This window comes from Danio rerio, chromosome 2 (assembly GCF_049306965.1).
Source record: "Danio rerio strain Tuebingen ecotype United States chromosome 2, GRCz12tu, whole genome shotgun sequence".
Taxonomy (NCBI): domain Eukaryota; kingdom Metazoa; phylum Chordata; class Actinopteri; order Cypriniformes; family Danionidae; genus Danio; species Danio rerio.
Window position 1 is genome coordinate 38,432,693 of NC_133177.1, and position 14,416 is coordinate 38,447,108.

At 34.9% G+C, this 14,416-nt stretch overlaps 1 protein-coding gene across 10 annotated transcripts in view; it reads left to right on the forward strand.

Moving 5' to 3' along the window:
* tnr (tenascin R (restrictin, janusin)) overlaps positions 1-14,416 on the forward strand; it is a 238,342-nt gene that overhangs the window by 216,409 nt on the left and 7,517 nt on the right. For all 10 annotated transcript variants that reach the window (XR_012385660.1, XR_012385666.1, NM_194383.1 and 7 more), the window contains 3 exon segments: positions 632-728; positions 10,584-10,745; positions 11,741-11,904. Coding sequence is in view for 8 of the 10 variants with exons in the window: in NM_194383.1 (NP_919364.1) it covers positions 632-728; positions 10,584-10,745; positions 11,741-11,904 (423 nt within the window). In the remaining 2 variants the exon portion in view is untranslated.

The following is a 14,416-nucleotide window of genomic DNA, read 5'->3' on the forward strand; positions in this document are numbered from 1 at the left end:
ATGCACAACAATCTATAAATACAATCAAGAAAAAGATACAAAAACATATTTTGTCGTCTAACAGTATTGACATGTAGTATCTGAATAATAAAAATACAAATTATTCAATAAAATTAATTGTAGTTGAGGTCAAAATGGTACAATTTCTTATACCTGAATGCCTTTAAAATCATTATACAATCACAAGCATCAAAAACACATGCAAATGATGAATTATAATGCAAACTCAACATTGCATATATCCTGCGATGTGACTATTGCGAATGATCGATGCCGAAACCATATATTGTGCAGTCATAGTTTTGTGGACTTTGGTGGTTTATACAATATTTATGTTTATTCAAGTCTTTTGTGCATTTTATGTTTCTGGAAGTAACTTGCATGAGTATAATTTATTAGGGATTATGCTAATGGTGAAAGAGAGTGTTCTCGCATCCTATTTCCGAATTACTGGAATTCATTAACATACATACATATTTAAAATCTGATGTTTACAATGCAATCCAGAGAACAGTTTTTGTGAAGGCCTGTGTTTTGCGTATTTCACTAAATTTACTATTTTATTTACAAAATCTTTCCTGAATGACGCAGCTCAGTGCGGCAGCTGAAACCTCTGCTGACTGTCTTTCAGGTGTTTCAGAGACGTCAAAACGGTTTGACGGATTTCTCCAGAAAGTGGACTGACTACAAGATCGGCTTCGGCAACCTGGAGGACGAATTCTGGCTCGGTGAGAAGATGTGAACTACACTTGAATTATAGACAGAGCAGTTACAGCTGTCTGGAGAAAAGGCTGCTACGTGATGAACCTTAATAGTACGCCTTCTTTAGGCCCCATTAATCTCTAAATTTTCAGCACTTTCTCACAAATGTGTTTTATTCAAGCATACATCTTGAAAAATGTAAGTCAGCATTGAGTGCCCTTGACTAACAGTCTGAAGTTTGTTTATTTAAAACAAGACACTGCAAGTGAATAGGGTACAAAAAATAATAATAGTTATGACCATGCTTGAATTAAAAAATGTGTACGTTTTCTAAAATGTGTTGTTTATTTATGCAAATTCGCTATTATTTAATTAAATAAACACTAATTTGCATACAATTCTAGCTCAATTATTTGAACACTGGATGAAGTCAGAGTATTTATTTTTATCACATGAAGGAAAAATATGTTTTGTAGAGCGGCGCATTAGCTCAGTGGTTAGCATTGTCGCAAGTGGTGGTTCTAGTTTAAATGGCAACCCTACCCCCCAAATATCTCCCTTAACCCCAAGAAATAAAGACACTATGTGGTTGATATTATATATATTTAAATATATATTTTAAATATATACATTTAAAATAATTATAATAAATTAATTTTTTTATTTATTTTCAATAAATATAACAATTTGTTCTTTAGAATACAAAAAAATATATCTTTTATTAATTATCTGCTGTCTTAGACCCAACTCATGGCCTAGAATTGATGTTATGAAGTCTTAGTTACCTCCCTGACTCATTATTCCCCCTTTCTGCTTCATAGCCATGCTTAGTCAAAGTAGCACCATCATCATATTATATAAAATTAGTTTTGTCAACTTGCATGCCGACACACATCGTCATGCATGTAAACAACTGGGATCAGGATTAGCGTGTGAGGCGCGCTGGAATGGCTTTCTGTGCAAATCTGTCAATTTGTTTTCACCATGCGTTGTTTCGGTTGCACATAAAGAATATCAAACTTGAGTTGTAATTTGAATTGTGAATGCCCCCTAACGTCGTTATTGTTGGATAACCACTCAATACACTTGCATAAAGTAAATCTTATCTCAAAGCTTTTACTAGGGAACTTTTTTTGTTTCCCCCATGCCTCCCCCAGCAAGATGCTCCCAGGGCGATCGCTCATATTGCCCATGCCTAAATCCACCACTGATTGTTGCCACACAGCAAGAAGATTGCTGGTTCGAGCCCCGGCTGGGTCAGTTAGCATTTCTGTGTGGATTGCATGTTCTTTTCGTGTTTGTATGGGTTTTGTTAAGGTGTTCTGGTTTATCCACAGTCCAAATAAATGCACCGTAGGTAAATTGAATAAGCTAATTGGCCGTAATGTATTTGTGTAAATGCGGGAGTGTATGGGTGTTTCCCAGTGTTGGGTTGCAACTGGAAGGGCATCCACTGCATAAAACATATACTGGATAAGTTTGTGGTTCATTCCGCTGTGGCAACCACTGATCCAAAAAGGGACTAAGCCAAAGGAAAGTAAATAAATTAATAAACTGTTTTTTTAGAATAAAATGTTGTACATAATTAGGCGAAATATGTATAAAAATAATAGCTCTGTAAACACTTTTAGAAAAAATATATACATAGAAATTAAACTGCAGTTCGGCGTAAGCTAATGTTGCTGAAGAGGAGATTTACATTTTAAGAATAGTTTTTATAAATATATACATTATAATTTAGGTCTAATTCACAGGGAAAACACACACACATTAGAAAAAGAACTGTTTTCTTTCCATTAGAGTGAAAAACTCTTTATGAAAAAGCCCCAAATCTCAAAACTGACAGTGTTTTTGCCTGCAGTGTCTTGCCTTAAATAACAGATTCCAGTACTTAGCCTAACTTGCTCCAGGGACACTGTATAGCTCTCCTATTTACTTGCATTATACGGAGGCCACTTTCAAAGGATAGACAGTGTGGTGCTGCTCTGAATAAAGATGAAAATAACACAAAGTCTTCTAGCGCCACGAGAGGCTGCATCAAAGCGCAGTCCTTTGAAAATCCTCCATGTGCCCTCATACATGCGGTATCTGGTGTTTGTATGAGCCCTGTGCTTCAGGACCCCTCCGTCTGTCTTGGTGACTCTCGGCTTTCAGATTCTGTTTAAATGATCCGCTAATTATTTTCATCAAAATCCAATTTGATGCTGAACAATAGAGACCCTTTTTTTCTTTTTATCCCTGATGCATAAATCTTATTAGAAAGCTATAATTATATTCATTAAAATTCACAGGGGAAAAAAGTAGCATTTGAGCACGGCGAGGATTTTGGAGCATTGTCTCAATTACAGATAAAAAGTAAACATTACAAATTATGCCTCTGCAGACATTTACGACTGGATAATATGTCTAACTATATTTAGTGTGGAAGGAGCTCATTTGAAAGATTTGGGCTCATAAGCAGAAAGTAAATACTGTCTGCAGGAGTGCATCTCCTTGCTAGTACTTTTGAAGAGTGGCTTCTTAATACACTGGGACTGTAAAAGTACACAGAAATTATGGTTTAGTACACACTTATATTTTGATCTCACTATTCAGTATGTCTTTAGAAGGGAAATGTTGCTGTGTTTACAAAGCTGGCTACAAATGACTTCAATTATAGTTACAATGTTCTGAAGCATAAATAATCTTTCTTCTAGTAAAAATAGAAAAGGACCCTTAATAACTGCCCTCTGCTATAATGTTAAAAGGGTTAAATAAACTACAGAGCCCAGATTGCTTTGAGTTGAGAGCTGGGTCTATTCTATGCAAGCTATGATGACCTTCACCTTGGTATTTTAGCGCGGATGTATACCTGGCCGATTTGCGCTGTTATGGGCGAGAACGAGTCTTCAAACCTGTGTGTATTCCTACTGTGAAATTACCACATCAAACCTGACTTGCTAACATGAAGACAGTTCACTAGAGTGAATCTGATTAATGTTAGCTCCACTTTTAACTATCAGGCACCTGTAGAGAGACCGAATATTTTTTTAAATCAATGACGGTGAATAAAAGTCAAGCCAGTGAGCCGTCTGACAAAACAGTGCCCTTCTGAATCAAATCAGCAGGATGCCCTTCTGGATCTTTCACTTACTTCGAAGACACTACTGACTACGCTTACATGGACATCTGTAATCTAATTATTTGCCTTAATAGACAATAATATAATTAAGATGTTTACGTGAAGTGCTTTCATGTAAGAGTTTCCTGTAATTTTGGGTGACTTTAACTGCAGTTCTGCACTTTCACTCATGAGCATTTCATTCATAAGCGGAAAGTCTTACATGACAGTAATAGCTTTATTGCGTTGTGTACTTCAAGAATGCCACTAATAAATGCATTCTCCACATGTCTTAATTCCGTTTCTGTTTAGTTCAGATATGACTTTAGTCAGATTAAGTTAATCAAAAATCACTGTTCGGAGCTTATGTAGGCCTACAGTTCAAAATTCATGTTTAACTGAATAAACAGTTCATAAACACAAGTACATCTTATTTAACATCATTTATTTTCATCATCAATTATCATAGTAGAACAGTTTCTCAAGCAGTTTGTGACGCATTTTGCATTTTGATGTCATTATTTGAGTAGAACACATTCTGAATGCCATCGGTAAAATTCCAATGAGCCATTTTAATCTAGATTAATTCCAAGATTACAGTGAGATTAATATAGATTAAAACATTTTGTCTATGCCCACCTATAACTTATACAACAGTTCTGTCTGGTTTTTTAATCTGATTGGCTGATAGCCGTGTGATATTCTGCAAACAACAGCACTCTTCCAGCCTCTTAACGCTTCACCCTTGCCCATTTACACATGGCGTCAGCGTCAACACTTCCCATTCACTTTGAATGGGTGATGTCAAGTGTTGCCAAACTGAGTTGTGGATCTGTCGACGCGGCTTCAGTGGCGTTTCTCGCTGCAGAAGTTGGGGATTTCTCAACCCTTCAAGCGCCAATGGAAATGTCAGCCAATCTGATCGCTTAATGCAAAACCCCAGTTCAGACTGTAGCCAATTGCGGGCTAATTTCATTGGCTGACGCTGCTTTAGATGCTTTAGTTTACATTGTTCATCCACAAGATGGCAACAGATAACGCATAAAAAGCCCTTATAGGATAAAACAGTGTAATTTCTAACTACAGCTGATCAATTCATTATTAAAGGTAAATGACATTCTAAGTCAATCTCTCTCTTTTGTAGTGCTGTATTTACACAGAAACTGGTAATGTTTGCTTTGCTCTGGCTTTTTCAGGGATAATTATTGTGATTTCCTGATTACAATTGAGAAATGTAAAGTGATGTTTGTGAAGTAGCAACAGTTTCTGCTGTCAGATGCAGATGTGAATAAGTGGTGAAAGACAGTAGTTCTTCATACAAAAGGGTTTATGAGACTCTCTGTGTTTGTTTTTTCCTTTTTACACGATTTATGCCGTCGAACTGTTGTATAAACGCAATAACACATGCGTAGCATTGGTTGTATATTGTCACTGGTGGGGGCACTAAGGCACTCAGCCAGCAGCCTCGTGTCAACGCACACTTCTCACCAGTGCCGATGTATAGCTACATCGCACTGCTACTCATGTGATATTACTCATATATATTTACAATTGAATGCTACACGATATTGTATACAATGTTTTGTTAAAGTTTTTCTTGAGGTGACGTGACACTTATTTTATGACAACTAATATTAAAGATGTATGATCACATGACTGTATACAGTCTCGCCACATCAAATACAATCAAAACAGTAGTTATTGTTGAAATTTCCTCATTAAATGAAGAGAACATGAAAGATAAGTAATAAAACAAATCTTGTGATTATTGTACAAGAGTTACCCTATAGAATTTTAGTGACATTTGATTGATGCAGCAACTTAAAACAGCATAGACTTTAAGGATTAAAGAATCAATACTGATTTAACATGAAGATAGACACAAGTTTCAAATGTATTATTGCTTTTATTTACACAGTGCTATGGTAATACATAGCAGGCGGATGCTTTGTGTGAAATGCATCTATTGGGCTGTATACCACATCATAACCACATGATAAAAACAGGCACCATGATCAAAATATACTTTTCTGTATGCTGATCTGAATTTCCGTTAAACATTTAGTTAACTTTGCAAAGGTGTGAAGCTTGCTTGCATCTGTTGGAAATGTGATGCAACTGAAAATTAAGACAATCTGTTGTATGTATTTGTGTTACCAACTGTAGCTATTTGTTATACTATAGCTATTGAAAAAGCTAGTTGTTACTGACAAACTATAGAGGCTTTTGGTTTTGGTTTCCAACCTAGCTGTTATGTAATGCCCAAGCTCTTTTTGTTTATTTTATTTTATTATTTTTTTTATTATTATTATTTATTTGTACTGTACTGTATTTGTAACTATATTTTTGCAACTACAAATACCACCATTCAACATTTTGAGCTCAGATTTTATTATTTTATTATAATGTTTATGCAGCAACAATGCATTTACTTGATAAAATGTTACAGTAAAGATATTCATAATTGTACAATTAAAAATGTTTTAAAATTTGTTCTCTTTTAAATAAATGCTGCCAGTAAAACGATGAATCTTTAAAAAAATCATGGCTTCCACAAAAATATTAAGCAGCAGAAAACTCAACTTTGCCATCACAGAAATTACATTTTAAAATACATTAAAATAGAATTTATATTAATTTGTTATAATATTAAAATATCCTTGATCAAATCAATTCAGCTTCGGTCAACTGCCTATTTCTAAAAAATTTTAAACAATCCTAACATTTTGAACTGTACTGTGTATACCAATGCAACGATGTAAGTAAAATATTAATAATCCCACATTCGAAGACATGGGTTATACTACTTGCACCGAAACATTCAAGAATAACAAAAGGTTATTCAACAACTCATAAAGAAATCATTCATTTTAATACCCCGCATCACCCTGATATATTGAATTATTGAGAGCATTTTTACACAGCAGCCTGTGCAACATGCATTTCTTTTTTTAGTTACAACCTTTTACTGACCTGCATCGCCAACAAGCACTGTCTGTTCATCAGCTACACAAACTGTTCTGGCCTGCCCCATTCAGACATTCAAAGCAGAGAGCAGGTCTGTTTTTGCTGTGGTGTTTCTCACTGGCCTCTCCTTGTAATTCCTCACCTGGTCATGACTCTCGGTTTCTCCTGAATGGTGTGTTTAAGTAATGGAGCTGGAGTTCAGCCATGCAGACGGGACAGTACTATAGAGATATGATGTTATGGAAGAAGGCACAAAGTCATTCTGAAAAGTAATAGACTCCACTACCCTGTTAGGCTTTATTCCAGGAGATTTCAGTCTAAACTGTGGAGGGGAAAAAAATTGTAGAAAATATTTTAGATTCAGACTGTTTGTACACAGAAGACATAGAACTAGTTTAATTTATTTTCAGTTTCTGCTTGAAATTATCCAATGATGGAACAATCATTTTTGAAGAAAAAAAGGAACATAATCTGAGTAGGCATTCGCAAAAATAATAACATATTAATAAAAATATAGGACAGCACAGTGGCACAGTGGGTAGCAGGATCGCCTCACAGTAAAAAGGTCACTAATTCGAGCCCCAGCTGGGTCAGTTGGCATTTCTGTGTGGAGTTTGCATGTTCCCCCTGTGTTTGCGTGGGTTTCCTCCAGGTGCTCCGGTTTCCCCCAGTCCAAAGACATGCAGTATAAGTGAATTCGATGAACTAATTTGGCTGTAGTGTATGAGTGTGAATGCAAGAGTGCATGGGTGTTTCCCGGTGTTGGGTTGTGGCTGGTAGGGCGTCCGCTGTGTAAAACATATGCTGGATAAGTTGTCGGTTCATTCCGCTGTGGCAACTCCTGATTAATGAAGGGACTAAGCTGAAAAGAAAATGAATGAATGGTATTTATATTATGAATGGATGTATATACAAAAACACATTTAATTACCAAGCTAAAACTAATCTAATCTAGTCTAATCTAATTAGTTTTAAAACAAATCTAATTATTTAAAAAATTAACTAGTGTCTAGTACAATACAATGACACAGGAAAAAGCTATTGAAAACATGAAAGGAAGGTGTAGAAAGGCAGTGAAAGCCCAGACAGTAGCTGAAATCTCTCAGGAGCTATTCAGCAACACTCTATCCTTCGTCATTATAAATTAATATTAGCAACTTTAGTCCAACATCAACATTATCAGGGTGATGAAACCAGAGTGGACATTTCAGCAAGAAAATGATCCAAAACACAGCCAAGGAAACTCTTAAATGTTTTCAGAGAAAGAAAATCAAGCTGTAGAATGGCCCAGCCAATCACCTTACTTACAGCTGAGTTGACCAATGAGACATTAACTCTCCTGAAGCACATTTTATAGGCTGTTTTTTCAATTCCAAGAACGCAGGGAACAGACTTGCATTCCTATAAAGACCGGTCTTTCTAGGTGTCTTCGGAAGAAGGAACTCGGGAGACCACAAGAACAGAGAACGCATCCTGTGAGGAATGAGATGCTGCGTTCTTTCGGATGGTCACATGACCTTCAACTGTTTTTAATAGAATATTATTTAAACATTACAGCATTCATACAACGATTTATTGTTTTTCCCCTTTTTTTAAATATATACTATGCATAAAACATTATAAATATATGTTGCACAATACAAATAAAATAGATATTTAAATGAATTTCAGCAAACAAACACCCTTAATTTGTTTATTCCTTTATTAAGATGTACATGGTAAAGTTTATATTCACCGTTTCATTTAGGGAAACTCCTGAGGTAAATAAGTGACAACTCTGAACTTTAATAATAAATCTAAATAAAACGCAGCGCTTCCCACCTCCAGTCGCAATGACTTCTGTGACTTCTTGAGTAAGTTTGGCGCTGCATCAGTGTGTCCTCGATATCAAGAACACATCTGGGATTTCACGCGTTCTCTGTTCTTGTGATCTTGAGTATTGGAACTGAACTTTGGCAGCTTATGATGAAGTTACATGAGAACATGAGGACCCAAGACCGTTGAAGAACGCATATTGAGAAACAGCCATAGTCTTTCTTCCAAAGCGTAGTATTTTGCATAGACATTGTGGGTGTAAACTGAGGCAGAAATGTTCAAAGCTTCCTAAAATGTTAATATGTTACACACGTATTAACATAAAATTTAAACAGTTATTAATTACACCAAATTAGCTTTACAGGGACATCAAACATGAACCATGAAACAAGATTTATGATTGTTGAGGTAAACATTGATTGCAGAAGTATTGAAACCATAATATTAACACATAAGCAAGAGACTTGTGGCAAAACACCTGATCACACATAAAGAGAATAAAAGTTTACATTAAAAGCATCAGTCTTAAGTAAAGAGCTTATATAAGTTCTCTGTGTGTTTATTTCTGAGCGCATTCTTTTGTTTCGTAAATATCTCGCAATCGAATTACACACTGAATATCCAGTGTTTTCTGGGTAGGAGAAGTTGACAGTGTTTTGTTTTTATGCAGTCCCAAAAATCTGTAAAATAAAAAATGTTTTTATTTAGTAAACAATAAGTTTAGTAAAAATGAGTTGTTATAATAATAATATTACTTCTACTACTAATAATATAGTTGCAGACAGAGGTAAAAGCATGATACCTGAACACTAATGCAGTACTTTTACATCGAGAACCATAATTGATCAAATATTATTTATTAAGGGTAATTGAAACAACATAGAAAGTGTGCATGTGCAGTTAAAGTGCATTACTCTACCCAAAATAGTGAAAAGAGGTATATGAATCTGTAATATTTAAGTTATCATGCACTGTGTGATGCCTGGCTGATTTTAATCAAGTGAAAATGGTGCCTTGCAGAGATGGTACTGATTAGGTCAGTAAAAATTGTATTCATGCTGCTAAAATGGCATGCATGCTGCTAAAACTTCAGTAAAGTTTTTTTTTTTTTTTTTTTTTTTTAACATACCAATTTTACTCTGGTCTGCATCACAAGCTCCATCTTTTAAAATGTGGATATCACAGATTGCTACATGGCTACCATTAGAAAAACGTACCTATGACAAACATAAAAAATCTGATAGATTTTGGCCAATTTGGTCTCCAAATTATATATATATATAATTTTATTTTTTTTTTTTACAATAATTTCTCTGTTACTTTCACTCTCAAGACTGTACATTCTCTTTAACATGTTAAAACATTTTGATGTTAATGTTTTGTGAATATGGGCATACAATAAAAAAAAATAAAAATAAAAAAAAAAACATACCAATTTTATTACAACATTGACATCCCTTACATGTACCAGTCGAAAATGTCTGGTAATTTAGATCTTTACCTTCACTGTTCCGGTTCATCATCCTTCTGCTTCCTGGGTTTAACTCTGTGGCTTTAAATCCTGAGGTGAGTTTAAGGGCTTAGTTACAGTTCAGAGGTACAGCACATCCACGTACTGTAGATAATCATGAAACAGATGGAGTTCTGCTATCAGCCGGCATCTACGCTATCAAAAAGTGATTGTGTCTTTAGCTAGACAGGGCATTTCTCCACCGCACAGTCAGACAATTTGATTATCTTCAATAAACAGACTGTTATCTGCAGTCTTTGGCTCCTTATCTTCACAACATATAAGAGTCAGAGAGAGTGTGATGGACCACCAAACGGGAGCGCTGCTTTTATATTAAATTATGAGCTCTTATCAGTGTGCACCATATTTGAAGTCGACATTTTTACATGTTAAGAGGCTGGTGCATGGAGATGGCATGGCTGGGGGATAGATAGTCTTGTAGTTGTGTCTCTGAATTATTTATTTATTTTTGAGCATTTCTCTGTGCAGGTTTGGACAACATTCATAAGATTGCAGCTCAAGGTCGTTACGAGCTTCGTATTGACATGAAGGATGGCCAGGAGTCTGTATACGCCAACTATGACAGGTTTTCCATTGGGGACTCCAAGAGCCTTTACAAACTGAGGATAGGAGAGTACAATGGCACCGCAGGTAAGGCCGGAGAATATTTTTACTTTGTATATTGACAGAAAATAACTTGTTTTGGATTCCCTGAATAATTTAAACACTTTTCAAAGTTGATATCTTCAGGCTGCCTTCAATAATGCCTCATAATGCCTTCAAAATCGTCAATACTGTTTTCAAATTTTTGGTTTAGTCAGCAACATAATTTTTTTCTACTAAAACTATATTGTATCTTAACCATATTGTTCTCAGGAATTAATGAATGGCAGACAGTTTCAGTTATAGCAGTTCAGAAATGCTTTAAAAATATTAGTGTTAGTATTAGTTTTTAATTATAGACCACAAAATATCTTTCTGGATTTACTGTACACTATTTATTAGTTTGGAATTTGATTGAAATGTTTCATATTTGTTTTAGTGATTTTTCCCAATTTTTACATTGTATTAAATTTAGAATAACATACAAACTGAAAATGACCAATATTAGCTTATTTAATTAAACTGAATTTAATTAAGTTAATTGAATTTATACCTTAAGATTATGAAGGGTTATTCCGTTGTGGCGACCTCTGAAATAGAGACTAAGCCGAATGAAAATGAATGAATGATTGAATGAACCTCATGATCGCTCAAAGTTCATAGTTATGAAACATAAACCTTAATGTGTTTATTTTATTTACAATAACTTTCACTTTCAAATGAAAACCGTATATATATTTTTTTTCATAGTCCCATGATTTTTTAAAAGACAAACATATGTTTATCAGCAAAATTCGACCTCAATATGTTGATGCTGATATAATTCTAGGTTTTTCTAGAAGCTTAACCATTTGTTAAAATGTGAACAAAATAATCTACATTCTGAGAGTCTTAAAGCGAAAATTTACTTTAAAACAGAAAAAAAATATGCTTTAAAATACAATAATATGCTTTAAAAAATATTTATGTTCTTGGTGAAACCTGACTTGAAAGAGTTGTAAGGGTTAAGCTTGTTTTTTATGTGTGGTCTCTTTTTGTTCCAGGAGATTCTTTGAGCTACCACCAGAGCCGACCTTTCTCTACCAAGGACAAAGACAATGACATTGCTGTCACCAACTGTGCACTGTCTTACAAGGGAGCCTGGTGGTACAAAAACTGTCATCGGGCAAACCTTAACGGCAAATACGGAGAGTCTAGACATAGTCAGGTAAGCCTGATAGTACATACTGTAGCACTGGACTAAAATATCTACTATAGAGTATACTCCTATGAAGTTTCAGTTTATTTCATGTTCTGCAATATTTGTTAGCAAACATTTTACAAACAGTGCAATCTGGAATTTTAAATGAGGATGAAAGATTCCTCAGTTATCTTGCCAAATCTGAAACAATTCTGAAATTATTAGTAAATTTCACAAACATACAAAGTTAACCAACTTAATTGGTTTTAGTTCGCATTCAGCTAGAAGCAGTAACAAAACAACAGCATCCCATTTATTTCAGTAAAGTTCTGCGGATTTCTGGTAGCAAGAGTGACAGTAACTGGTGGCAAAATGGCATCCTGGTAGTGATATAAAAATTACAAATGGTTTTGGCAGTATGAATGGATTTAAATAGTATTTTTTAAAGGTTGTTCATTAATGACACTGTTTAACTATTTAATGCACTAGTACTGCTGTGGTTGCAATAACACCCTTCAGTAATAATAATACATTTTATTTAAATCGTCTTTCAAGAAACCCAAGGTCACTGTACAACATATATATATACACAATTTAATTATTTAAAATTACACAACATATACACAATTTACTAATATAAACATAAACCAATAGTATAAAAATTGGAAGACGATAAAATACAAAGACGTGATACAGAATGTAGTATGCAGTTATAAAGAGTAAGTTATTTTGAACAGATGAGTTTTAAGTCTGGATTTAAACAGAGGGAACCCCATTGTGCTGAAACAGGCAAAGGGAACAGAGAGGTGAATGGAGGGGGAGGATCTGAAGGAGCGGGAGTGAGTGGTGATATGGAGGAGATCAGACAAATAAGGTGGTGCGAGGTTATGGATGGCCTTGAATGTATGCAGAAGGACTTTAAATTCAACTCTGGGTTGGTTTGGAAGCCAGTACAGATCTTGTAAAATGAGGGTGATATGGTGAAAAGAAGGAGTTTTGGGGATGATGTGGGCAGCTGAATTCTGGACCAGTTGAAGCTTATAGAGGGATTTCTGTGGAAGACCATAAAGGAGAGAATTGCAGTAATCAGAGCGTGAGTTTGACGAGGCTATGTACGAGGATAGAGGTGGTGAGACAGGAGCGGAGATGATTTATATTACATAAATAATGAAAATATGCAGAAAATATGCAGCAGCAGAATGTTACTACTTCACAAAAAAAAAAAAAAAAAAACATTCTAGTTAAACTTATATATTTATTTTTTCATCAGTAACACTCTAAAACCAAACACCTCAAATGAATTTAATTTAATTAGTCTACTTCACTCAGATTTGTACATAATAAAACATTAGTGAACAAAATATCTGATTGTATTTCGCTAAACTTAAACTGACTGAGATGTGGCAGATCTCAGCATGTCTGGCATCAGCCTGTATGAAGAGAATAATTGTTCAAATATATATTATTTTTTGTGTTTTTGTTTAAGAAGAATAGTAACGTAACATCTACATGTTGATATTAACATCTACATTTCTGCTTTATTTGGGGAGTTACAAGTGTTTATGTTAAGGTTTTGTACGGTTAGTATTGTAATAAAGAATAGAGCCTGCTCTCTCAAAAATAAAGGTACGCAAGCTGTCACTGTTTTAACATTATTAAAAAATTATACAAATTCCAAATATAAGTTAACAAGTAACATTGCTTAGAAATGTATAGTAAATTTTGTATATTCTTGTCTGCTAACAATTAGCATTTAATTGTGTGATGTTTATCCAAGCATCATTAATAATAGTCGTGGGTGCCATTAGCTTAGTGGTTAAGCGACCTGAGTTCGATTTCCGGCTCGAGGTCCTTTGCTGACCCTTCCCCTTTCTCTCTGCTTCCAATGTTTACCTGTCTGTTAACTCAACAGTCTTATCTCAATTACAGCAGAAAAACCCCTAAAAAATAATCATTAAAAATTTTGTTAGTCTACATGTTTTGAGGTATTTGGTGTACACAAATGTTTCAAGTATTTTATAATGCAATAGCATTTGCTAATGAAACATTCAGACGTACAGACTATCAGTTACATTGAAGTGACATCTTAGTGTATATTAAGCTGCTTTGACACAATCTATATTGTAAAAACTGCTATAGAATTAAAGCTGAATTAAACTGGAAACACCCACTAGTGATCTGAGGCACAAAGACCTCAGAACTTTTCTAATGTGACCTCACTGTAATGTGTTCACGCATTGTTTCCAACGCCTATACATGGAGTTTCAAGAAGGCACAAGAAGCCTACACAGGCAAACCCTCACAGGAACTTATTACTTTGATTACCATCTTAATTCAGCTGTTTGATCTTACACCTACTGGGCTTTGTGAGCTGTGACTCATTCTTTACGGTTTTGTTTGCAAGGGCAGGCACTAAAGACAGGAAACATGCAAGAGCATTTGAAGTTAACTGAAAGAGTCACGGGGCAATGAGTAAAAATATTCTAGAGCCGTCCTTACTCAATTGCATTGTCATGTCCTGTTGTCTCACTGTCTGCTT